The sequence below is a fragment of the Microcaecilia unicolor genome, chromosome 10 (genome assembly GCF_901765095.1).
Source record: "Microcaecilia unicolor chromosome 10, aMicUni1.1, whole genome shotgun sequence".
Lineage (NCBI taxonomy): Eukaryota > Metazoa > Chordata > Amphibia > Gymnophiona > Siphonopidae > Microcaecilia > Microcaecilia unicolor.
In genome coordinates this window covers 220,208,901-220,236,148 of record NC_044040.1, presented here as the reverse complement: position 1 = coordinate 220,236,148, position 27,248 = coordinate 220,208,901, and the positions used below count along the sequence as shown (strand labels likewise).

Sequence of the window (27,248 nt, the reverse complement as noted above, 5' to 3'; positions counted from 1 at the left end):
GGTACTTCTAGTAGTCTTTTCAAAGACAGTCACAGTTTCAACAATCAATGGATAATTGGCCTACCTTAGCTGTTTTCAGTTATATCTCATACAATCCCTGGTGGCATAGACTTGATGCTTCTTACAACCTAGGGTGCAAATGTCTAAGCTAGGCCCACTCCTCTTCCCTGAAATTCCCATCTCATACTGCAGTCAAGCCAGAACACCCGAGGAGGATCCTCACCTGGGCCCTCCCCATTCTGTTCTGCCAGAGGGCTTTTAACTTCCTGCTCTCTGCTTGAGCCCCATCCTCTTGGCTAGACAGGCCAACATCCCTATTCTTAAGACAGCTCTGCACTGACATGTATGGTGGTTTTGTTCCCACCTCCCCACCCACTACTCAAATCTTCTTCTTGTCTATCAGGACAAAAATCCATCTTGGGAGCCAGTGAAATAGCACATTGGAGAGGCCTCTCTTAAACACTTGCAGGGAGAAGGGAGTTAAATAGGAAAAGAGAGAGGGAGATCTATCCTAGTCAGCAGGAGGCACTGCAGAGAGAAGGGGGTTAAATAGGAAGAGAGAGCCTATGCATTAATCTTGTCTTGAAACCTCTTGGTCTGACCCAGTATGGCAACTCTAATGTTGTTAATCATCTCTATCCTCACGTCCCAGATACAGCATCTGCCCTTCTTCCTGCTCACCCAGAAACCCTTACTACCACAAACTGCAGCCGTCAATATAGGATTCATAATCCGTCAGGATAAGTCATTATTTCTGACACCCCCCCGATAAACAAGGAAGAAGCCTTCTGAGCAAGAAAGGATTTTCTAGGGATCATTGCTGTATCCCTGATGCAGGTTGGTGGGGTTCAATACTATGTCTTCAGGGTGGGTTGGTGGCAGCTCAGTACCTTGTCCCTGATGTTGGGTGATGGGGGGGGGGGGAGTCAGTGTTGAGAGGGGTCAGTGCTAGGTTCTTGAGGGAGACTGATATGGGATGTTGGTTAAGGGGGGGTCAGTGCTGTGTCTCTGATGCAGGTTGATGGGGAGGGGGGGGGGTCAGTGCTATGCCCTCGATGCAGGTTATGTGGGGGTCAGTACATAAGAACGTAAGAAAAGCCATACTGGGTCAGACCAATGGTCCATCTAGCCCAGTATCCTGTTTCCAACAGTGGCCAATCCAGGTCAGAAGTACCTGGTAAACCCAAAAAGTAGCAACATTCCTTGCTACCAATCCCAGGGCAAGTCTCAATAGCAGACTATGGATTTTCCTCCAGGAATTTGTCCAATCCTTTTTTTAAACCCAGATACGCTGACTGCTGTTACCACCTCCTCCGGCAAAGAGTTCCAGAGCTTAACTATTCGTTGAGTGAAAAAAATGTTTCCTCCTATTTGTTTTAAAAGTATTTCCATGAACTTCCTTGAGTGTCCCTTAGTCTATGTACTTTTGGAACGAGTAAAAAATCGATTTACTTCTACTCGTCCTACGCCACTCAGGATTTTGTAGACCTCAATCATATCTCCCCTCATCCATCTCTTTTCCATGCAAAAGAGCCCTAACCTCTTTTTCCTTTCCTCATACGAGAGGAGTTCCATCCCCTTTATCATTTTGGTTGCTCATTGAACCTTTTTAATTTCTGCTTTATCTTTTCCTCTGGCCCTTTTTTTTCATTGTTATCTTTAAGATACAGCGACCAGAATTGCAGACAATACTCAAGGTGAAGTCGCACCATGGAATGATACAGAGGCATTATAGTATTCTTTGTCTTATTTTCTATCCCTTTCCTAATAATTCCTAGAAGTCTGTTTGCTTTTTTCGTACTGTGTCCCAGTGGCGTAGCCAAGGGTGGGCTGGGATGGGCCCAGGCCCTCCCACTTTGGGCTCAGGCCCACCAAGTAGCAGCAAACCTATGATGTGGCTGGCAGGGATCCCCAAGCCCCACCATCCGAAAACTCCCAACAACTGTCCCTCTTGCGTACCTTGTAAATAGCAGATCTTCGCCTCCAGTGAGCAGCGACTGATACATACTGCTCGCTCCGGACCCACAGCCTTCCCTCTGATGTATTCTCCCACCTATGCGGAAACAGGAAGTTGCATCAGAGGGAAGACTGTGAGGTATGCGGGGGAAGGCATGCAGGCGAGAGAGGGCGAGACCATATCACTTGTGGGACAAGGTGGAGTTCTTCTGCCCACCCATCTTGGGCCCAGGCCCACCCAAAACTGGGTGTCTGGCTATGCCCCTGCTGTGTCCATGATGTGGATTATTTGTGTGTGGAGGGGGGGGGGTCAGTACTGTGTCTCTGATGTTGGTTAGGAGGGGGGCTGAACGCGCTGTGTCCCCAGTGTGGGTTGGGGGGGTCAGTACTGTGTCCTCAATGTTCTTTTGCCACAGTTAAACATTTTGTCCTCTCCTCCAGTTTGCACCATTCAGTGCCAAAAGTTCTTGGTCTCGCGAGTGGGTGAGGACTGGATATTCCTGATCCTGCTCGGCCTCTTGATGGCCCTGGTGAGCTGGGCCATGGATTACACAATCGCCACTTGCTTACAAGGTAAGAAACAACAGCGGCTGTCTTCATAACTTGACTCTCTAGAACCCCCTTCAGGTCTCATAGTGAAGTGAAAGAAGAAAACAGAGATCAGTCTCTGTCCCTGCCAGCAAGGAGTGCTGAAGGAAGGAAGGAGTTAAATAGCATGAGAGAGAAGACGAGGGAGATCTATCCCAGCCAGCAGGAGGCGCTGCAGGGAGAAGGGAGTTAAATAGGAAAAGGAGCTCTATCCAGCCAGCAGGAGGCACTGCAGGGAGAAGAGATATATTGGAACAGCGAGAGAGAGGGAGAGACCTGTTTCAGGAGCATGAGATAACAGCAGGGAATGGGGTTGGGGTCACACAGGGATAGGAAAAGACAGATATCTATCCCAGGCAGTTGGAGGTGCTGTGTGGAATGTGGTAGGAGAGCACAAGGGAGAGATGTATATACAGTACGTTTTTACTAGCAAAAAAGGTGCCGGTACTCAAATGCTAGGCCACCCTTCAGGAGTGAGGTGATCACTGAGGGATCCACCCCACAATGGCCAGGCCCCCTGCAACCAGTTACAGAATTTATGACAAGGCAGAATTGGTGTGTAGAGCCTGAGCTCTTTCATTAAAACTTGGGGTCCATGGGTCAATTTTAGCAGACAATAGAAAAAGTACCGGTGTTGCAGGAATTGATGCATGAATTTATGATACTTCAGGAGTCAGACAGCACACACCAGAATGAGAGAGTAATCTTCTTTATTTGCCAGCAAACAAAGTAGAACATCAGCATTAAGTCTCTTCTTCTCTTTCTCAGCTCTCTTTGTCTCTCTCTCAGCTCTCTGTGTCTTTCTCTCAGCTCTCTGTGTCTTTGTGGCTTCTGTCTCAGCTGCTTCTCTTCTTATGCTGTCTTCTCCTTCTTCTGTCTGTTCCTTCTGTCCTTCTCTTTCTTCTGAGCTCCTTCTGACGTAACCTGCTTCTTCTCCCACTTAAATACAGTTCTATCTAGCCTAGCCTAGCCCCCTTACTCTCCAATTGGTTAAGGAATAGATTGATTACCTTGCCTCAACCAATCAGCTCCATACAAATATCAGTTACATAGGTTCCAGACATCCTAAACTGACCTGTGACCTGGGGGCCCCTCAAGCTAGACATTTGGGCTCCAGAACTCCTGCATGTTATTATGATTGATTTCTCATCTATAGCTTAACCTGGGTTCACTTAGAGGATAATGGATATTCTTACATTTATTATTCTCATATTCCTAGTACTAACTGCTAACTAAACTCTGGCATTCATTAAAGGGGTCAAGGGCCAATCTTACTTAATAGCATACATATCAGGTTATTACTTTCAAGACCATTTCTACATTTTACCTATAATTAATCAAGGAGAAGAGAGCTGACTAGTCCTGACCTCTTTCACCTATCAGCTTATACATTGAACCAGCCAGAACTATGGCTAAGTCAAACCACATGTTGATCTCTTCACTGCAGCCCTACTCAGAACGTCAGACAGAGAGTTGAACAAACATTCCACACAGAATTATTAATTTACACAGAATACAGCATATTCTAAAGTAAGCATCCTTATAAAACATATTCTAAATATCAAGAACTTCTAAATTCTAATCTATTGCCTCTCTCTAAACAGTATTTCTGCCTAATCTTTAACTACAATGTGTCATATGTCTGGCTCATGCCTGCTTACAAAGGCTGCTCAGCATGCCTAATAGCATACAAATGTTGAGCTAGCTTTCATTATTCACAAGGGACAGAGTTTCATTTCTCACTGACCTTTCTAACCTTTTGCTCGGCAAGCTAGACATTGAAATAATATGAACCATCTGGCATTCCTTCACTTTAGTTGCAGAACTGAGAATTTAAAATAGTATTTGAGCACCTTTAAACAGAATTAACCCTTCATATGATTTCTCAGAATTAATCTTGGCCCACTGCCTCACCGGTACTCAGTAGCCCCAAGTACCCCCTCAAAAAAAGCCCTGTGTATATGCAAGAGTGAGTCAGTGCTGCATATGGGAGCTGTCTAGTTATGTGTGTCGGTGCATTTGTTAGGTTGGGATTACTGAAGTGTTGAGCCCTCGTGGAGAGTCACTGGAGGAAGTGACTGGGACCGTTGTCCAATGTACAACAACTGGTGAAGGGGTCAGAGCTTCTGGTGGATTGGGGAGTCCGGCCCGTAAGAGGGATTTAGGGCAGGAAGAAGATTGCCCAAAGCCAGGGTGCAACCCTGTGAGGTACACCGCAGAAGAAGGACAGCCATAAGGGATCTGTAGTAACGGAGATTATCTGGAGGAGGAGAAAACAATCCTGGGGTGACATCTGGCTGCAACATAGGCATAAGCGGAGAAACTGTAAATATGCAAATAGCCCTGGAGAGAAATGTTCCCTGTAAATACTCCTGAGCAGTGCAGTGGTAGACGTGTCCCCCACGGAATGACAATAATTTGACGTCGTGTTATAGAAGAAATTCATATCATTGACTGCATTAAGGATCTCTGAGTCAAGAAAAGTTACAATAAAAAGTTGAAGTTTGTTATTAAACCTTCTGGAGTGTCACGTGGTTCCTGGACTGGGGAGCGTGTGGAACCCCAAACTGGAAAAGTGTCTCCCAAACCCCCGGATCGCTATTCCGGACCATTTCCCGCCCCAGCTCGACTGTATGTGGACTGGAAAGAAGCGTGGGGTACGAGTGGCCTGAGAGTGAGCGGAGACTGTGGAATTTGAAGAAGTGAGACTTGTTGTCCGGGTTCGGAGCTAGTACCGGGTGAAACCCTCTGGGTCTGGTTTTAAACACCTGAGTTTACAAAGGGGAGGGCTGGAAATACCGGATTATGTGAGGGAAGGTTTAGTGGAGGGAACAGGACCATAGACCTTGAAAACGTACCTCATGTGTGTGTCTAGTAATGCGTATGACTATGAATGTGCTGTGTACATGCTAGATGTGGTTTGGTGTGTGAGACTGTGTGTGTGGTTGTGTGTAGGAGTGAGTGTGTGAACTGGATTGGCCACTGCTGGAAATAGGCTAGTGGGCTTGATGGACTGTCAGTCTGTCCCAGTACGGCAATGCTTATGTTCTTACACACAAAGCTTTTTGTGATAAATTCAGCAGGTGGCCGAATATTTATCTGTGGATTTTCAGCTGAGCAGTGTGCTCAGTCGCAAATGCTGAAAAGATGTCAAGACTTCACATGGATTACTTACTTGTGTAAAGTTACGCCTGCTGTTTCTGTTGATTGCACTGGTTATATGAATGCTTGGTGCAATATTACCACTATTCTCAGCCCACACCAAATTTTGCCCTGTTTAGCAACTAGTACAGGGCAAATTAATTCAAATGCCGGGATTTTGTGTTTTAAATAAAAGCAGATAAGCGGCTGACTGTGTAATGCGTTTGAATCAGCGAGTCACACCCTGTACATTCAGCTTTCTTCCTGGTATTGGGGAGGGGGTCATTTTTGACAATGTGATATTTGCATAATAATAAAAGATTCTATACTTTCTCTTCTCTCCTCAGCTCAGAAGTGGATGTACGGTGGCCTGGGTATGAATGTCTTTCTCCAATATCTGGCCTGGGTCACCTACCCTGTGGTGCTCATCACCTTCTCTGCAGGATTCACACAGATTCTGTCCCCTCAGGCTGTAGGTATGTGGTCAGAGATGAGGGGAAGGAGGGCTGCCTCTCTCGCTCTTTCATGTCCTGTGTTTCAATGTGCTTCTACCAGATTCTCGCTCCATGTGATCTGCCATGACATGGCCTTCACTATAACAGGGACCTGGTTTAAGAAGGTAAAGTAGACGCCTGCTGGGAAGCTACTTTTATAAAGAGAAGTAGTTGCTTATATTTCTATAAAATACTAGTGAAAGTACCAGAAATTGTCTACCTTGTAGGCCTGGAGCAGGTGTAAATGTCCAGGGTCTAGATTCTTCACGTATCCTTCCAGATTAGGGTATTTATAATCCTTGCATTTACCCATTCACTGGGTAAATCTCTCTTATCTGCACCCTTCTCTTCCACTGCTATCTCCAGACTCCGTTCCTTTTATCTTGCTGCACCATATGCCTGGAATAGACTTCCTGAGCCGGTACGTCAAGCTCCATCTCTGGCCATCTTCAAATCTAAGCTAAAAGCCCACCTTTTTGATGCTGCTTTTAACTCCTAACCCTTATTCACGTGTTCAGAACCCTTATTTTATCATCCTCACTTTAATATTCCCTTATCTCTTGTTTGTCCTGTTTGTCTGTCCTAATTAGATTGTAAGCTCTGTCGAGCAGGGACTGTCTCTTCATGTTCAAATTTACAGCGCTGCGTACATCTAGTAGCGCTATAGGAATGATAAGTGGTAGTAGTAGTAAGCTCAACTCAGGAGAGAGACCTTGGGGTGTTGGTGTCTGAGGATCTGAAGGTGAAGAAACAATGCGACAAGGCGACGGCCGTGGCCAGAAGGATGCTAGGCTGTGTAGAGAGGGGCATAACCAGCAGAAGAAAGGAGGTTTTGATGCCCCTCTACAAGTCGTTGGTGAGGCCACACTTGGAGTATTGTGTTCAGTTTTAGAGGCCGTATCTTGCTAAAGATGTAAAAAGACTGGAAGTGGTGCAAAGAAAAGCTACAAAAATGGTATGGGATTTGCGTTGCAAACCGTACGAGGAGAGACTTGCTGACCTGAACATGTATACCTTGGAGGAAAGGAGAAACGGGTGACATGATACAGACATTCAAATATTTGAAAGGTATTAATCCACAAACAAACCTTTTTCAGAGACGGGAAGGCGGTAGAACTAGAGGACATGAATTGAGGTTGAAGGGAGGGCAGACTCAGGACAACTGTCAGGAAGTATTTTTTCACAGAGGTGGTCGAGATGAAAGCGGTAATGGAATTCAAACGTGTGGGATAAACACAAAGGAATCTTGTTTAGAAGGAATGGTTCCGCGGAGATTGGGTGGCGACGCTGGTAATTGGGAAACAAAATGGGAGCTGGGCAGACTTCTACAGTCTATGCCCTGATCATGACTGAATAGATAGGGATGAGCTGGTGTGTAAATTTTAAGGGCTTTGACGTTACCTTCAGAACTTAGTACAAGAACAGTGCTGGGCAGACTTCTACGGTCTATGTCTTAAGAAAGGCAAGGACAAATCAAACTCATGTATACATATAAAGTATCTTGTTGGGCAGACTGGATGAACCATAGAGGTCTTTATCTGCCATCATGTACTATGTTACTTTATGTTACTATAAAATATTGCAGGGCCTGGTCCTTAACTATTTATTTCAACTTGTGGTTTTTGTACTTCAGCTAGAATCCTTAGATTTCATAATTCCAGTCTAATTTTGTTTTCCATTGGTTAAGGGGAAAAAAAGATTGAGATTCTTAGCATGTTCCTGGGTGTTTCAGTTTGCAAAATTGTGAAAAGATATCCTGCTTTTATTTTGTAGCTCCATTCTTACCTGAATTTTCCTGGTTATTCAGGAAATTTGTATTAAGTAACATTTTGTGATTAAGTTAGTCTGTTTTATTGTGGATATTATCCTGGGTTGTGTCGTTAGCCGCTTAGAACCGTGAGCTTACAGCGGCATATAAGACTGTGTGTTGTTATTCTCATAGGTCTTTTGGCCCAGATTCCGTATCATTTTTGTTGCTTTTCTCTTAACTGCTTCAAATCTTTATGTCCTTAGCGAGATACGACCTCCAAAACTGAACACAATACTCCACGAGACCTCACCAATGACTTGTACAGGAACATCAACACCTCCTTTCTTCTGCTGGTTATACCCCTCTCTATTTAGCAATTTAAATGGCCAAAGATATTCATTCATGTGGCGTAGATATAGAAAATAATCATAATAACATAGTGGAAGCCCCATCCAGTCTGCCCAAAAAGATAAACTCATAAGATATGATGTGATATTACATATGTATATCTTGAAAAGTGGGAATTGAACCAGGGTCCCTTGGTTTAACGTCCTCATGTGATCAATGCTGCAGCTTTTAAATATTGGCCTCAATGTGAATAGATTTGAAAATGCAAATCTTCTTCCATTACATATCCCTCCTCCCCCTCCCCCCCAGCCCTAAGCAGGGCCCTGAAACCTTACCTTATAATGCAGGTAAGAGACCAGCATTGCTGAGCAGCAGTCAGACTGTAAAAACGAGGCTGCTGTCAATTATTCAAAATGGTTTATTCAGTTCATGGGAAGAGTTAATAAGATAAATTGTCAGAATTAACATGTCGGGCCATCTAAGTGACAGCTCAATGTCCAGTTAAAAGGAGGAGGGGTGAGAGACGTGCAGATACTCAGCTCTGTCCAGTGAACTAGCACAATTCACAGATGGCCAGGTGAGTTATCTAGGAATAACCCCTGACATCTCTTTAAATATCCAGGTCAAAATAACCAGATTTATCAGGGATTCTACTTGCATCAATGACTTGGAAATTTGGTTCCTGCCTCACGGTGCACTTGAAAAAGGTTTTAGCTTTTGGGTCTTTGGGACGTTTCTCCTCAAATCATTTCTTGATCTGCCTTACTGATGTTTTACATGAAATTTGCCAGTCCTAATGTCCTTTACAGTATTGTTCATTAGCACATGCTTTGTATCGCTTAAAAGCAGAACCTGGGCCTATCTTACCTGTACTTCTACCTTCCTTACCTGTGTCTCCCCCATCTTAGCTGTTCCTCCGCCTGCCTTAGCTGTGCCTCCGCCTGCCTTAGCTGTACTTCCTTCCTTCCTTATCTGTGCCTCCCCCTATCTTACCTGTGCCTCCGCCTGCCTTATCTGTACCTCCACCTTCCTTAGCTGTGTTCCTCTCTCTGTAGGCTCTGGAATCCCTGAGATGAAGACCATTTTACGAGGTGTGGTCCTAAAGGAATACCTCACTTTGAAGACTTTTGTAGCGAAGGTCATTGGCTTGACTTGTGCCCTGGGCAGTGGAATGCCCCTGGGGAAAGAGGTGAGGATCTTTCTATGGGCGCTGGGTCACGCATGTGAGACAGCCCTCCCATCTTATATGCTGCAGTTGTGAAAGACTGCGTGTCCTCTGTCCGTCCGTCCGTCCCCCCCCCCAGCACCTTATTTATCTCAGTGTGTTGGTCTTTGTGTTAACACACACACACACTCGTGTGTCCCAATGTGACAGCCTGTGCCACACATCTTCCTTTTCCCCTGTATTGCAAACTGTGGTATCTCCGCCTGCCCCCTCTGTACTCTGTTTATGTCTCTTTGCAGGGCCCCTTCGTACACATCGCCAGTCTCTGCGCCTCGCTGCTCTGTAAGCTGCTGTCGCTGTTTGGGGGCATTTATGAGGTAGGAAGAAGCTGGTGCTACAAGTAAATGTAGTTAATAAAATAGGAAGTTTGTAGTGGGGAGGAAGATCCTGGAGGGAAAGACAGGTGGGGTAAAGAAAACAAGCAGGACAGATCAATGGAAGCCCCCCCCCCCAGTTCCTAACAGGAAAGGCCTCCACTTCATAGGCAGGACATATCCACAAAGACACTGTCCACCTAGGAAGTTGGCCATAAATCAAATCCCTCCCCAACTAGGTGACAGGACATGACCACAGTCCCATCATCCAGAGAGACAGGACGTGTCCACAATACCCCCCCCCCCCAAACAGAAAAATAGGAATATCAATACACCCCCCCCCCCCCCCAGTGTAATGGATAGGATACACTCACACCCCACACATGAGAGACAATGACATAAACACAGCATCCCCCAATCTGAAAGAAATGATATAACCCCCCCCCCCCCCAAAAAAAAAATGTAGTCAGGACATACCTATAATTCCCCATCCAGAGGCATGGAATAGCTCATCATACTCCCCCCTCCCACCAGAGAGAGAGGACACACCCACAGTCCCACCGAAATAAGAGATAGAGCACACTCACAGTACTCCAATGTGAGACAGAGGACACGCCCAAAGGAGACAAACACAACACCCTCCCTCAATCTGAGACAGGACACACCCACAATACCTTGCCCTAATCTGAGGGATAAGACACACTCCCAATCTCTCTAACCTGAGGGTCAGGAGAGGCCCGCAGTCCTCTCGCCCAACCCGAGGGTCAGGACAGGCCCGCAGTCCTCTCGCCCAACCCGAGGGTCAGGACAGGCCCGCAGTCCTCTCGCCCAACCCAAGGGTCAGGAGAAGCCCGCAGTCCTCTCGCCCAACCCAAGGGTCAGGAGAAGCCCGCAGTCCTCTCGCCCAACCCAAGGGTCAGGAGAAGCCCGCAGTCCTCTCGCCCAACCCAAGGGTCAGGACAGGCCCGCAGTCCTCTCGCCCAACCCAAGGGTCAGGAGAAGCCCGCAGTCCTCTCGCCCAACCCGAGGGTCAGGACAGGCCCGCAGTCCTCTCGCCCAACCCGAGGGTCAGGACAGGCCCGCAGTCTTCTCACCCAACCTGAGACTCAGGAGAGGCCCGCAGTCTTCTTGCCCAACCTCTGAGGGTCAGGACACAGTTCTTTGGAGTTGGGGAGTTGTTAGTTGTTAGGTTTGTTTTTATTTTCTTTTGCTGTTTTCCTGTTTTATTTACATATAGTGTAAACCCCTTAGATGCAAATATGATAAGCGGTATATCAAGTCAATAAAAGAAACGGACCCCTCCCCGGCAGAGAGTCAGAACACACCCAGGAATGGACCCTCCCCTCTTGAGAGATGACGCCCCCTAAATAGAGAGTGGACCCACCCAGGAGAGCACCCTGAGAGAGAACAGAAGCAAACAGATTCCGTCCCCAGGAGACAGGCCACACCCAGGCAGGTCTTGCCTCAACCTTTCACTTCCACATGTTCCTTTGCTTTGCAGAATGAATCCCGAAACACAGAGATGCTCGCTGCAGCCTGCGCAGTGGGAGTCGGCTGCTGCTTTGCTGCTCCTATTGGAGGTAGGTCAGACCTTAGGAAGAACTAATGGGAAATGAAAGGACTGTGAGAGCGGAGGAATAAGGCAGTGGGCTGAGAACCTGGGAAGTGGGTTCAATTCCTGCTGCAGGTCTTTGTGTAACAAATAAATAAAATAAATAAATCTACAGCTACTATTTCCCATTGAGTCTCATATACATTGCAAGAAATCGCTAATTGGACTGCATCTAATAAACTGAAACTAAATCCTTCTAAGTCCCTTTTTTTTTCTGGTAATTGGCTCCTCTAGATATACACAAAAAGTAGCACATATGAGTTTATCTTGTTGGGCAGACTGGATGGACCGTGAAGGTCTTTTTCTGCCGTCATCTACTATGTTACTATGTAATTTGATCCTTTCATCCATTCTTCAAGGTGTACTGATCCCCCTTAAGACTACGACCAAGATCTTGGAGATTATTTTTGATAGCCATTCCTCATTTATAAGTTGCATCTCCTCGGCAGTTAAGAAATCCTGTTGTAATTCCGTATTTTATATTTGTTAACATTTAACTAAGGCTTCCTGGCTGCTCTTCCCAATATACATTCCTTCCCCACTTTATTGCTGTAAACCGCGTAGATGATTTCTATTTGTAGTATGTTAAATAAATGTGAAAAGTGGAATATAGTATCAGGAGGGCAGTTTTTATGCAAGCCTACCCCTAGTCATAACATACTGGTCATAGGACACCCCCCCGCCCCCCCCCCCCCCCAACCTCCCACTGGTTCTGAACTGTCACAATATTTTTAAAGTTTCACAAAAACCTAATGTAGAAAATATATGTCATTAAATAAATTGGGCTAGGAGGATGGTGTAAATGTATTTTAAATGGCCCACCTTCTGCACTATTTTGTTGTACTGTGTGCTAAAAGAAACTCGGACAGAAATAGAATGAAAGAGAACCCGTTTCTTTCAAATTATGTGTCTGCACGGTATCAGCTCTTCCCCTGCCTCACTCCTCTACTGCTTTCTCTCAGAACAGATTCTGCGGAGTTTTAAAATGTCTTTCTCCGTTTTCCAGGTGTTCTCTTCAGCATTGAAGTCACATCTACATTTTTTGCAGTCAGAAATTATTGGCGAGGCTTCTTTGCTGCCACCTTCAGTGCCTTTATCTTCCGTGTCCTCGCTGTATGGAACAAGGATGAAGGTAAAAGGGGCTGTTTCTATGCGTATAAAGTTAGAGGGTGTCACAGTTCAGGAAAGGTGAGGCCCTTGGGCATCAACCAAGTTGGCGCTACCCGGTCAACCCGAAGGTTAGCCGGACCCCGACTGGTGGCAGACAAGTCACCCAGGCAAGGCACTGGACAAGAGTCACAGTAGGGAACCAGAGTCTAGACTAACAGAAACAGAAGACAAGGCAGGGCTGGAACTGGAAGACAGGACTGGAATTTGAAGGCAAGGTAGGAAGCAGGGCAGGAGTGGGACTGGAGACAAGGCAAGAATGAGCTGAGGTAGGGTTGGAGCCAACAGCAACAAACAGAGATGGGGCTGCAGACAAGTCAGGAACAACTGAGGCAGTGCTGGAATGCAGCACAGACACTAGACGCCATTAGGAGATCTGTGTTGCAAAGGCAAAGCCTGGGGGGTCCCATAGTTCCTTATAAGGGCCTTCACTAATGATGTCACACTCTCTGGTGCCCCAGAATGAAGCTTGAAACACACTGAAAGAGGCAGTAGGAGCACCAGAATGAGTCTAGACTACTGGAACATCAGAGTGAGGCTTGGGTTATCTCCGGAATGAGGCTTGGAGCATAGTCCAACAGGTAAACAGGCAGTGGAAGCATCAGTGCAGGAGGGAAGCAGTGCTAGGGGGGAACCCGACCACTGGAAGAAAAGGAGAGTCTGGATGTGGGGGCACGGTCACAGCTGTGACATAGGGATAGTGCCACAAAGGGCCATAGTGCTAATCCAAGGGATAATGAAACAAAAAGAAAACTCCAAGAAAACAATCAGAACTCACGGAATGAGAACTCCAAATAGGAGGAAATATTTATTTTACTCAAAGAATAGTTAAGCTCTGGAACTCTTTGCCAGAGAATGTGGTAAGAGCGGTTAGTGTATCTGTGTTTTAAAAAGGTTTGGACATGTTCCTGGAGGAAATGTCCGTAGTCTGTTATTAAGATGGGCATGGGGGAAGCTACTGCTTGCCCTTGGATTGGTAGACTGGAATGTTGTTGCTAATTGGGTTTCTGCCAGGTTCTTGTCACCTGGATTGGCCACTGTTGGAGGCAGGTTACTGGGCCAGATGGACCATTGGTCTGATCCAGTATGGCTATTCTTATGTTCTTAAGCCTTACAAAGGGGCAGTGGCCACGGATCGCCACAGTGTTACTCAAAGGAGTGGTGAAACAAACAGTAAAAGTGCCACAGGTGGCCACAGTGTGTCACAAAGGGGCAGTGCCAGTGCCATGGATAGTGAAAGTGTAATAGGCTGAGATTGTAGACATTCGGATAAATGGTTCTGAAAACTGCTCTCTTAAAGGGACAGTGTCATAGTACATGTAGTGGGGCAGAGCCACTGAAAGGATCTGTTCAATAGATGTCCATGAATTCATCTGAAAGGACACCACCACAGGTATCCAGACTGCCACTGAAAGGGCTGGTAACATAGTAACAGACGGCAAAATAAGACTAGCGTGCAGGAGCAGGGTGAGAGTGATCTGGGACCCCAGGCAATAAGGGTCATAGACCCCTCAACCTCCCATCAGACAGAGATCACTGGTTCTGCATCTGTCACAATATTTTTAAAGCTCACTTTTCACAAAAACCTAACGCAGAAATATATGTCATTAAATAAATTGGGCTAGGAGGATGCTTGGATGCATAGGGAGAGGAATGGCCAGCAGGAGAAAGGAGGTGATGATGCCCTGTATAAGTCTCTGAGACCTCATTTGGAGAACTGTATATAATTCTGGAGGTGCACCTTCAAAAAGAAAGAAACAGGGTGGAGTTGGTTCAGAGGTCGGCTACTAAAATGGTCAGTGGTCGTCACCATAAAGCATGTGGGAACAGATTCATAAACCTCAATACTTTGGAAGAAAGTCCCATTAAGTAGATGACTACATTCATGGACCTCGCCTTTACTCCAAACTAAGTTACATCAATCTGCCTCCTGTCACCAGCCATCAAGTTTTGGTGTCACGCTACACCCCCCCCCCCTCCCCTCCCCATGCTTCTGTGTCATGCTACACCTCTTCCTCCCCTTCTGTGTCATATTACCCCCTTCTCCCCTTTCTGTGTCACAGTACACCCCTTCCCCCCCTTATATGCCATTTTACCCCCTTTCTCCCCCTCTGTGTTACGCTACGCCCCTTCCCCTCTCTCTGTGTCTTACTGAATGGTTGCCACCCTTACTTTTTTTTCATCTTGTTATTCTAATTTTGTAACTTAGGCCCATTATTGTATCCTTCCCTTTCTCTTCCTTCCTTCAATTTTATTTTATTTTAATGAATGTAAAATGGTTAGATCTCAAGTAAAGTGAACCTTGAACCAATACATTATGGAGCAGAAACACTTAAAGCTGACCACAGCCATGCAGTCAAAAGGTGCCAGAGGTGTCTTTGGTACCTTTACTGTAATTCTCAGCTCCACTTATGCAGGTGCTACAGATATCCATCCATACAAGGGTAGCGCCTTGCTTAAAGAGCCAGCGCCAGATAAGCTGTGATGCTGCAGAATAGTCTTTTGCTGTGGATGTGGTACCTTTTCCATTGTAGTTTGGTGGTTAGTACCCATTAGGATTGCTTGGTGCACTGCTGCTCACCTTTATCTGTTTTTAAGATTTCTGTAAGTCATGCAACTTATTTAGACCTCTCTATGCCACCAACTCTGCCAGCCTAACCCATAGAAACCTTAACAATTCCTGTGTCTCACTTCTGTCTTCCAGAGACCATCACAGCGCTCTTCAAAACCCGTTTCCGTTTGGACTTTCCATTTGATCTTCAGGAGCTGCCTGCTTTTGCCGTGATTGGGTGAGTCCTCCAGATCCGCCTTTTCTATGATTGGGTGGGTCCTCGATCCGCCTTTGCTGTGATTGGGTGAATCCCCTAGATCCGCCTTTGCTGTGATTGGGTGAATCCCCTAGATCCGCCTTTGCTGTGATTGGGTGAGTCCTCCAGACCTGCCTTTGTGGTGATTTGGGTGAGTCCTCCAGATCTGCTTTTGCCGTGATTGGGTGGGTCCTCCAGATCTGTATTTGCCATGATTGGTTCAGTCCTCCAAATCTGCCTTTGCCGTGATTGGTTGAGTCCCCCAAATCTGCTTTTGCTGTGATTGGGTGAATCTTCCAGATTTGCCTTTGCTGTGATTGAATGAGTTCTCCAGATCTGCTTTTGCCATGATTAGGTGAGTCCTCCAGATCCGCCTTTGCTGTGATTGTGTGAGCACTTAACCCATCTTTGTGGTATCCTTGAACCTCTTCAGAGCTCTGGTATCCTTGAACCTCTTCAGAGCTCTGTTTTTTTACCCGAGAGATGGCTATTTCCAGCCTCACAGTTCTTCCCCATACCACACTAGGAAAGGAGCCTCTCAGCTCCTCCCCATTGCACTCTGAGGAGCCTGCGTGTATGAAAATGAACGTCACTGCGCTGCTTATGAGAAAAAATGGCCGACTACTTCAGATGTAGCACTTTGCAATTTTGCTATAGATGTATACAAGCCGTATGGATTTGATATACAGCCTTTCTGTGATTCATCCAAAGCAGTTTCATATTTATAGTTTGTTTTTGCATTCTTGGGGTTTGGGGGAAAAACCAATGGTCAGAGAATTGAAAATTCAGTTATATTCACCTACTTTTCTGTCCTCATATCATTTATTTCACACTTGTGCAATCAAGGAGCCAAACCAGATAGATTCTAGAGTGCACAAGGGTACAGCTGACAAAGGCATAATGTGTTAGTGGGGTTCAGCATTAGAACTAATTTTAGGAACTGGGCAGCATTTTCTTACAATTTCTGGTTTGAAAGTTTCTTCAATGATTTTAGACTGGCAGGATGTTAAATGCTAGGGAATGCTAGGGAATGGCACCACGGGTTCAGAACTGCTCCCAGCTAGGTTTTTCCTCTGGTAGTTGAGGTGCAATTCCTAAGTCACAGGGTTGGGGCACATGGGGTGAACTGGCAGAGGGGCTAAGCAGATGATTCTTTGATTCTAAAATCTGCTGTTTAACTTATAGTTGAATAAGTTGATGAACAGCCAAAGTTATTTATGTAAAACCAGAAGGGGGTTTGGGGTAGAGCGACTGCTTATACTGGTAACGTATGCGTTCAACTGTGAACAAATGTATGTGTTATTCAGATAAAGTTATGCTGACGTTTTCGCTGGTCACAGCTGTCTGACTGAAATGCCACATAAAGTGATGGGGTAGATTAATTATCTGCCGTGTGCTCAGCAAATGAGTTGTACAGTTCCTAACACACAGCAACAGCGGATAATTTATCTGCACAACTTAATGGATCAGCACCTTGCTGAATATTACTCTGATTCATTGGTATCATTGATTAGTGCTAACTGACATTCACAACCCTTCTCAGACACACAGAGAAGACGGTGCCTGGCTTTTAAAAGATACAATCGAGTCAAAACAGACAAAGAACAGGTGAGAAGCTTCATGCAGACACCTACATTTGGTTGAAAATAGGTTTCTTAATTTAGAAATTCAGGCTTTTCTGACGAACATATCCTAGCTTGTGTTCCGTTTCTGTTTCTTTAGGAAAGTAGTTGAATTTGTGTTGAATTAGTAGATGACGGCACATAAAGACCTACATGGTCCATCTAGTCTGTCCAGCAAGGTAACTCATAGTGTAAGGTATGATAGTTTTGGAAAGGAGATAAACAGGGCAGTTTCCAGCAGCCATTTAGCCAGCTAAACCCTGTGTCAGGGAAAAGAATATAGCTATTTTCAGAGAACTGAGGAGGAGGTGGGTCCGGGGACAGGTGTAGCTTGTGGAGAAGCATTAACACATGTAGTAATTCACAGCAGCAGAGGAAACACCAGCCCTGGCATTGCTGAATATATAGGTTATATATTGACTGCCACCACCACCGATCAGCAGGGCACAAACATCTGGAAAGCAGCATTATCGGAATTATTTTTCAGTGCCATCCTCTCTACTATCAGGGCAGTTTGTCATATTTCCAGCCAGATACTGTCCTTATGGTGAATGAAAATACACAGCTTCATTCACCAGCTGGATTTTCCTATCTGTGCTCTTTATTTTCTGGATACAGCGTCCATAGAAAAAGTCACGTGCAAATCTCTGTGAGGGCCATATTCAAAACTGTGGAAGTCACCCAGACAAATCAGCCTATTTGAAAATCCCTCTTGCCCTCAGTTGACTACATCGTTTTGACCAGTGAATTTGGTCGCGTAACATTTCTCCTTTTTTTGCAGAGGAGTTTGAGATATGTCTGGGCAAAGTAAGAGTTAGCTTTCTGCAGTGTCCAGCTCTTGTGGTCACTGTGATGGGATGTTCTTAAGTGAATTGGATGCTTTTACCTGGTTGTATCTGAGTAAAGTTAACTGGAGATAAAATATTTGGTTAACTTTACCATAAGCCCTGCTTGTGATGCAATTTTAAAAGGAAATTTCTGCTCTTACTTCCTTTTGAACGCTGGTACACAGCCCACACATAACAATATTTCTGGAGTTAACATCTGTGCAGGCAGATTTGAAAATAACCCCCAAAATGAGCAGGTTGTACAGCAGGCTGCGATTAGTCCATGGGCTGAGGAAGTCTCCAGCAGATGGGGGGGGGGGGGGGGGGGACCCAGGCTACATCCCTGTCTTACTCATGACCGCAGCCTGATGTGCTGTACAGCCGATAGTCGAATGTATGCATTTAATTTTGTCACAGGTTTTGCAGTGATTTAAGTGTAAAAGTAATCAGACGTACAGAGGGATCTTTTTACATGTAACGTAAAGGGTGCTTGGCAGGAATCCAGTAATCGGACCTCAGTGCAGGGAAGACTTTAATATTTGTTATTATGGACAGGACTGAGCTCTGTATGTTAATGTTACTGTTCACTCTCTTGTGTCTCTCACGATTCCTAGTGACCCCTGTTTTGTCTCTCTTGCTGTCTTTTAGGATTGCCAGTGGCTTTGGTGGTGCACTGTTTGTGTACTTAAACAGAAAGATTGTGCAGTTCATGAGAAAGCAAAAAACAATCAACAGATTCCTGATGAAGAAGTGAGTGGCTTCCCCATGCGACTGATCTTGTCAGACACTCGGAAAAATCTCCTCAATGTCCAGAACACAGTTGTGAGCCAGCAAAAGCCAAAACTGCTCTGTAATAAATCAACAGTAAAAACAGCACTGATAATTCATGTAAATAATAGAAAACGTTTACTGTCCTAAATCTATCCTCAGTTATCCGGGTGATTGTCCTATTTTCAGTGCTGAATATCACTGTCACCCGACTAATCTCGTCTCTGCCCTTTATACCCAGATATTCACTGCTGATATGCGGATAGCAGCTGGTCACTGAATATTTGACCTTCAAACCCTGCAGCTAGTGTATAAATGAAACACTGATCACAGAGTTTGAATTTCGGCCTCTTCATTTTAAATAAGTGTGACCAATCTGGTTGTTCCCAGGCATGTCAGCAACGTAATGTACGTTCTTGTCATGGCTGTGGTCATGACCCCTCTGACTGACCTTTTTCCTGGCGGTCAGCTTCTGAGCTGGCTTCTGTCTGTTCTTCCTGTGTTAGTTCTGTCTCTGTGTGCTGGCTGCATTGGATTGTCTGTGTGCTGTTGCCCGTTCCAGACTTCAGCCCAGTCCAGTCCGGATCTTCCGGCCTGCCAGACTTGCTTGGCTTGTTTGAGCCAGCACAGCACCCGTAACTGCCTGGTGATTGCTGCAGTTGATTCTCAGCTGCTGCTGGGCTTATTAGCCATTTGGAAACTCTCTGCTTTGCCTTTGCATCACCTAAGGCCCTGGTATGTTAGGGTGCTGGTGCACTTCTGCCTAGTCCAGTTATAGTCTGTAATTCTTGCCTGATTCTAGTTTAGTCTTTGTGTAGCTTTGTGTTCTGTATTGCTTGTTTTCTGTATTGTTTGTTTCCCAGTCTTGTTTCTTGTTTGTATGTCTTTGTATAGTTCTTGGTTGCCTGTGTTTGTTCAGTGGCTGCCTGGCAGCTTTTAGTCCTATCCCTTATCTATCAGTGGTTGTTCCCTGTTTCAGTGGCTGCTTGCAACTTTCAGTTCAGTCCCTTGTCTGTCCAAGAGTCCTAGTCTAGTATTCTGCCTAGCCTCCCTGTGTGTATCCTGCTGGGGTCCAGTTCCGGCCCTGTCCGGCAAGTCCTGCCGGCCACCTGCACCCAGGGGCTCAACTCCTGGGGAAGGGCGACTAAGTGCAGGTGAAGTCTAGCCATCCCTGTCAGAGTTCTGTCTTAGTCCTGTGTGGGGTGGTTTTGCCTGCCAGTGCTGCTCCTCGGCAGTGGCCCAAGGGCTCATGATCCGAGTTCCTGCTTTGGAAAACGTAACAGTTCTTTCCTTCCAGTACCTGTACGTGTTCTGTGAGGAGGATTCCTGGGGGCACATTATCGACAGAGCTGGGGTGGAGTTCTGACATCTACACACGGTGTACAAAATACACGACTATGTGCATAGAGTTCTCGCACAAATGTTACACCTGTCTCAGTGACGGCATCGTTATGCTCCCAGGACTGGTTCCAGGTGCTAACTTTATCTAGGTAGTTATCAGTTTAATGGTCTGAATATTGTCGCTAACTGAATAACTGGCAGTTGTGCCCTGGCTCCAGCCCGATACTGTCTGACAGCTGATGCTCAGTATCCCCAAATATCTCCCTCTGAATTTCGGGCCCCTGTTTTATAGATGCTAGGTGTTCTCTATGCCAGTGGCGTAGCCATGTGGGGGCCTCGGGGCCTGGGCCCCCTTTGCTTTATTTAACATCCTTTTATTGAAAAATCACAAAACGGATAACAATAATAAATAGTAGGTCATAAAGTTCATATCAGATTTGGTGAACTATACAACCCCCAACTTTACCCTACATCACCCCCCGCCCCCAACAAAGTCCCCCCAAAACAAGTAATGTGACAGTTTCAGTTATCCTATTAAGGGATGAGTCTCGGGTCTGGGCTCTTAAGACCCCTGCCATCCTAAACCAAAGTCAGAAATCCCCCCTCTGCTTTAATGGCTGGTGGGTCTCCTTTGTGAGTCCCGCTTGTGCTTTTCACATGCTTCGACTCTGATGCCAGCTCTCTCATGCACGCTCAGTTCATGCAGGAGTTGCCAACGTTGGCATCTGAAGTCTGCTGCTGACTTGAGCGTTGCTGTGGCAGCACAGGCAGGACTCGTGAAAGAGGGGTTGGCATCCCTGCCCCCCCCAGGTCCACTTTTTGGCCCACCCTAAAATGGATTTCTGCTCTATGCATGTGTTTCTGTCCTTTATACTATACACATGAAGACTTTTGTGTTAAATATGACTATTTGGAGCCTGGAGATTCTGCTCAAGATGGAATCCCAGGTCTGACTTGTGATGAAAACCACGTTATTCCATCTACGGAAGCCATGACAGATTGGTGACCGCTTTTCATTATCTTCCCATTTAGACTATTGTGACATCCTTTATTTGGGACTCCCAAAAGAGATTATTACCAGACTGCAATTATTACAGGATAATACAATCCAACGTAACACTCATCAGGGGTGTAGCCAGACATCCAATTTTGGGTGGGCCTGGGCCCAAGATGGGTGGGCAGAAGAACGCCGCCTTGTTCCACAAGTGATTTGGTCTCTCCCTCTCTCACCTGCATGCCATATGGTCTCTCAAACATTCCCCCCCCCCCCTCCAACCCCCGCATACCTTTTAATCAGCAGATTTTCACTGGCAGCAAGCAGCAACTAATACACACTGCTCATGTTGTCCCTACAGCCTTCCCACTGATGCAACTTCCTGTTTCTGCAATAGGTGGGAATAGGTGGGAAGGAAGGTTGTGGGGCCATGCGAGCAGTATGTATCAGTCGCTGCTCGCTGCAGGTGAAGATATGCTATTTACAAGGTATGCAGGAGGGACAGTTGTTGGGAGTTTTCAGCTGGTGGGGCTTTGGGATCCCTGCCAGCCACACCATAGGTTTGCTGCTACAGGGTGGGCCTAAGCCCAAAATGGGTGGGCTCAGGCCCACCCGGGCCCATCCTTGGCTACGCCACTGACACTTATATTCCACTGCAAACCAATAGGTTCAACGCACATAACATTAGATAATAACTATCTAGATCTAGAGAATTATGTAGAACATAGGTATAACTACAATTAATTTAACCCAAAGAAGAAACAATGAGATTACAAACGTTTTAAGCAAACAAACTTTCAATCATTTTCTAAATTTGAAGTAGCAACTCTCAAACCTAACGTTTAAGTGGAGACCACAAAACATTGCAGCCACAATACTTTTTTTAATTTCTTTATTTATAAATTTTTGTTTACATCCAATAATATAAACATGAAATATCAGCAATCAAATAAAGGCAATCAAATTACTATAACCTAAACAAGTTAAATTATAAAGGAAAAAAGAATTTACATTTGTCCCCAATAAGTGGATCAAGACACTAGGAAATTTAAATCTATATAGTAAATCAAAAATTAAAACGGGAGGGGCTACGGATATCTACAGCCGATGTTACAGCACTGTAATTAGGGAGGCAAAACAGTTGGCGACTTAACATTTTCTTTGGATGAGATAAATTCTAACAATTTCAAAGGGGGAAAAAATATGTAATTATTAATTTCAAAAGTTACAAAGCATTTACAGGGAAACTTTAACAAGAAAGTAGCACCAGTTTAACAACTCTAGATCTATAAGAGAGAAATTCTTTCCTCCTGTGTACTTCTTGCCATATCAGGAAAAATTTGAACTTTTTGTCCCCAAAACATTTCATTTAAATGGCGAAAGTAGAGTCTTAAAATATTGTTTCTATCAAGTTCAAGAGCAAATGATGCAATCAGGGTGGTTCTCTCTGTTACAAGCTCCAGAGAGTTTTCAAGAAACTCAGTCAAATTTAAACTTGGGGTTACCTGTGGTTGTTCATTCAATTGTTTCACTATCCCTGAGATATATTGGGTCCTCGTTATAGGGGGATATCCCTCCATAGGAATCCCCAATATTTCACTGAAATACTTCTTGAGCATATCCACTGCTGAAATTAAAGGTGACTTGGGAAAATTCAAAAACCGCAGGTTGTTTCTCCTCCCATTATTCTCCAAATATTCTATTTTTCTCTCTTGGGTTTCTTTATCTTTAATCAAAGTAGTTGTTAAATTCTTTAATTGTTTGACTTCATTTTCAATCACCTCAATTTGCCCTCTATGTTCTTGAACATCTTTAGTCAGTGTTTGGCAAGATTGTTTTAAGTCCTTAATTTCGCCAGTAAGAGAGACATTCATCTGCAGTAATGTCTTGTTCACCCCCTGGATTGCTTCCCACAATGTCTCCATTGTCACCCTCATTGGTCTCTCCATACCTCCAATATCCTCGGAAGGTAGATCCTGGATTCCAGGGGCAGCGACCAGTGTCTGTCCCCGACTCGTTGTTTCCTTCACAGGAGTCTGTGCACCGAAAGATCCTCCTTCCACAAACAGCAAGGCTGCGTTCCCCAGCTGCTGCGGTCCTGCCGGCGCCATCACACTTCCGGGTTGTGGAGGGGGGGGGTGGAATCGGGAGGACTCAACGTCACTCCCTCAGCGCTGCGCTCGGTTCCCGAAGGAGTCGAACCCGTCGAAGTAGGCATTCTTTCACCCGGGGTCCTGACTCTGAAGCTCTCCAACGTCAGTTGCCTCAAGATTGGAGTCGACGTTGGCACCATGGAGGTAGGGGCCTGCGTTTTCCCCTTTCTCGTTCCCATTTTTAAAATTGGAAAGAGAACTTCTGTCAGCTTTTACGTTCGCTGGAACCGCGGAATCCAGGGCTCACACAGCCGTTAGCGCCGCCATCCGCAGCCACAATACTTGTGTATAAAGGTGAAGGTGAGGGTTAACTCCCTTGTCAAAATCACTTCATTGGCTTCTGGTTACTGCAGGAAAACAACTCCAGTTGCTTTGTACTTGATTTAAGATCCTTTATGCTTTAGTCCAAGTTATTTTCCAACGTATTTACATTCTCGGTCGAGACTTTCTTTCTCCGGGCCTGTTCTGCTTAATAAGATCCAGCTCCCCCTCTCTTTATTTATTTATTTGCTGCATTTGTATCCCACATTTCCCCACCTATTTGCAGGCTCAATGTGGCTTACATTTTGCCGCAATGGCGATCACCATTCAGTTGCTCCTAGACTGTGCAACGCTTTTCCTTTGGAGGTTAGGTTAGAAAGTGAGAAAAATGTTAGACTTTGCTATTCATAAACTACTTTTCTTGATTATGTCAGTTTTGTTTGTTGTTTTATGTACCGCTGTGGGTTTTTGGTAGGGGCAGTCTGTAAAACGTATTATTACTACTACTACTATTATCAACATCACAGCTTTACCAAAACTGTGCCCCCAGGAGCATCTATGTCTGGTCTACCTATAAGAACACATGGTTGTGTATTTGTATGCATTTATACAGACACACAATTTTCTAAAAGGCCTTTTGTGTATGAACAGAACTCATGCAACAATCTTTTGAGTCTGACTTCATGGATCTCTCTCCCTCTGATGCTGTTTAGGCGACTGCTGTTTCCAGCATTGGTCACTCTTCTCATTGCTACCTTGACCTTCCCTCCCGGCTTTGGACAATTCATGGCTGGTCAGGTAATTTGGATCAAAGAATGCTTCTTCCATCTCTATTTTCCTATGTTGACCTTTTATTTCCTAATAGGAATTTAGATGTAGGATTACATAGCTTTTGGGGGAGGGTACAATGACATATGAGAAGGGAAGGGTGGCACACCTCAGGGAGAAGGGTGGTGGGAGGGGGATGTGCAGCATCTCAGAGTACTGGAGAATTTGAGATGGTCCATCTGAAGGAGGGTGAGTAAACAAGCCAATGAGATGTTGGGGACATGATACACAAGAGAGAGGACATGAATGATATGGGGGATACATGAAGAGAATGAGTAGGGGGTGTATATATGGAGGGTGGGGTGTGGGCAGCCTGGCTCAGAAGGCACATGAGAGAGTTGAGATTGAGCAACTGAGAAAGAACAGGAGGGGGTAATAAAACCAGAGGCTATTGGCATGAGAGGGGAGGGGGTGGCACATGAGGTATTGATTGATGGGGCTGGTACTTTGACAGGAGGGCAAGTAGCAGTAGGTACAGCATGGAAGGGAGGGGTGGCATTCTTGAGGGAAGGCAGATGTTGAAGAGCAGTTTGAGCACCTGTGGGGAGAAGTCATTTCAGGAGCTGGTATATGTCAGGAAGCAGAGGAGGCCAGAGGAGAAGACAGCAAAGTGTGTGTGGAAAAGGGCAATTGGGGATCCAAGTGGACATAGGTGCCTGTTGTACCTGAGTGAGAACAGGGACATAATTTGCCAGTTCTCTATGAAAAGGAAGATATATGAAATAGTATTTATTTCATAGCCTGTCTGTTTCTTTCTCTCTCCGTAGCTAACTCAGAAAGAGATCCTTGTCACCCTGTTTGATAATCGCACCTGGGCAAAGCAAGGTGTAGCAGAGGAGTTTGAATATATTGGAATCTCTGAAGCCTGGAAGGATCCTCGATCCAATGTCTTTGTCACTCTGGTGACCTTCATCATAATGAAGGTCAGAACCACTTTTGTGGGAGGAAGAGTAGCTCACTCTAGTAGAAGCTGGGGGAGGGGAGGATCCTGGCTGTAGTCTATTGTGGTAAAAGGGAGGGTGTAACACTGGTGAAAAAGAAGGGCCTTGTCCTTGGTCTGAGAGTGACCCTGGGATATGGGGGGAAGGGGAGAATGTTACTGGTTGCAATATGAATATGATCCCTGGGTGAGGAGACATCTAGGCCTCAGTGACTCTCCAGGGCGACTGATTCCAGAGCAAAGAGAGGTTTTGACTGCTATGTCTGATGAAGGTGTTATTAATATACTGGGTTGGGGGGGTGTTTTCCTCCTAGTTTTGGATGACTGCCCTGGTGACTACAATCCCTGTACCCTGCGGAGCATTCATGCCTGTGTTTGTGCTTGGTAAGTGATTATTTCTCATGGTCTATCAAGAAGCGCTCTTCTAGCAAAGAACATGATCAGCCAGCGACAGTCTTGAACCAGGGCCCATTGGTACCAGCCCCGCCTTGGCCTAGCTCTCTGTCCAAAGCCCAGTGTCACAGTTTCCCTCCCCCTGCTTCAGGCTCCACACGGTGACTGCTCCCTCTCTGCCTCTTCACTCTTTCTATGTCCTGAGGCTGAACAGTGACTGCTCCTTTCTCTCCCTGTGTCCTGATAATATGAAGAGATGACAAGGTTTTGGTATCACTGGATGGTTCTACTTTCTGTCTCTGTCATTTGGGTAGCCACTTCATTGGTCTCTCATGAAAGCAAACGTTGCCCTGATGGGTCAGATGAAAAGTCCATCTAGCCCAGTATCCTGTTTCCAGCAGTGGCAGAATTCCAACAAGTGTCACAATTCGCTGCTACTTAACTCCAGGAATAAGCTCTGGCTTTCCTCAGGTCTACCTAAATTATGGTTTATGGACTTTTCCTCCAGGAATTTGTCCAAACCTTTTTTAAACCCAGCTACATTGAGTGCTTTACCACTTGCTCCAGCAGTGACTTCCAGAGCTTAGCTATACCTTGAGTGAAAAAATATGTTCTCAGATTTTGTTTTAAATGTGTTACTATGTGATTTCATTGTGTCCTTCCTAGTCCTTGTGCTTAGGAAAGAGAAAACAAGTGATTCACATCTACCTCTTCCATTGTACTCGGGTTTTATAGACCTCGATCATAGAAACCTAGAAATGTAGAAGCAGATAAGGGCCAAATGGTCCATTCAATCTGCCCATCCTCAGCTGATGGAATTCCAAGTCAAAAAAATAAGTGAGGATCTGGTCGAGTGTCTGATATCTTCTTACTCTGAGGTCTTTTCCCTGGCTACTGCTGACATCTTTCTTTGCCCAGATTAGTCTGTCCTCTTCATTGGGTCTTTTCAAGGTCATCTTCTTACTGTGGCCCCTTCTCCTGCTGAAGATCTAACCAAGGACTCCCTCAGCTTCCTCTTCAGCCTTTTTTTGATAATGATTGTCCCTAGGCCTCTCTTGTTTTTCTAACTGTCTGTCTCCTTCACTCTTTGCTGGGGGAAGTTTTTGCCGAAGGGTGTTCTCATTCTCACTTGTGTCCCAGTATCTTTTCCCTCTGTCTTCGTCCCAGCTTCACACATTGACCCGCTCCCCCTCTCTTCCTGTAGGTGCTGCATTTGGACGGCTGGTTGGTGAGAGTATGGCAGCCTGGTTTCCAGATGGTATCCATGCAGACGGCAGCATATACCGTATCGTACCTGGTGGCTATGCAGTGGTGGGTGAGTGTGCACAAGTCTTTAAACTATCGTCCTTGTCTATTTCTTTTCCCTCATTGTGTTCTCAAGTTCTTCTGTGTGTGAAGTAAAAATACCTCAAAGCATTTTACACACCTTTCCTCCTAAGTGTCACTCGGATAGCTCTTTAAGCCTTTCCTGAAAACCATATCCAAAGAGCTTTGTGATGAGCTGCAACCTCCTACGGCAGGGCTTGACAAACCCCAGGCACTGTTGCCATGGTGACTAGAAATTCAGACTTGGTACCTAAGGCTTTGCAGGCTGTGACCCTGCCTGATTTGGGTTTTTTTTTTAATAGTTTGCAGCAGTAGCATAGCCAGGAAATTTTTACAGGAGGTACATCTCCACCCCCTGCCCTCCACACACCACTGCTGCCCCCTTCTCCCACC

General features: G+C 45.5%; 1 protein-coding gene across 2 annotated transcripts in view; it reads left to right on the top strand.

The window, feature by feature from the left end:
- The window catches only part of CLCN2 (chloride voltage-gated channel 2), a 101,682-nt gene that overhangs the window by 36,167 nt on the left and 38,267 nt on the right, over window positions 1-27,248 (top strand). The window contains exons 3-14 of one of the 2 annotated variants that reach the window (XM_030216501.1): window positions 2,398-2,529; window positions 6,033-6,161; window positions 9,333-9,466; window positions 9,742-9,819; window positions 11,318-11,396; window positions 12,435-12,560; window positions 15,300-15,384; window positions 18,500-18,601; window positions 24,082-24,166; window positions 24,964-25,119; window positions 25,451-25,520; window positions 26,734-26,844. In XM_030216501.1, coding sequence (XP_030072361.1) covers window positions 2,398-2,529; window positions 6,033-6,161; window positions 9,333-9,466; window positions 9,742-9,819; window positions 11,318-11,396; window positions 12,435-12,560; window positions 15,300-15,384; window positions 18,500-18,601; window positions 24,082-24,166; window positions 24,964-25,119; window positions 25,451-25,520; window positions 26,734-26,844 — 1,287 coding nt within the window. Of the gene's footprint in view, window positions 1-2,397; window positions 2,530-6,032; window positions 6,162-9,332; window positions 9,467-9,741; window positions 9,820-11,317; window positions 11,397-12,434; window positions 12,561-15,299; window positions 15,385-18,499; window positions 18,602-24,081; window positions 24,167-24,963; window positions 25,120-25,450; window positions 25,521-26,733; window positions 26,845-27,248 lie in introns of those variants that run through there. The other variant, XM_030216502.1, reaches the window with a different exon arrangement.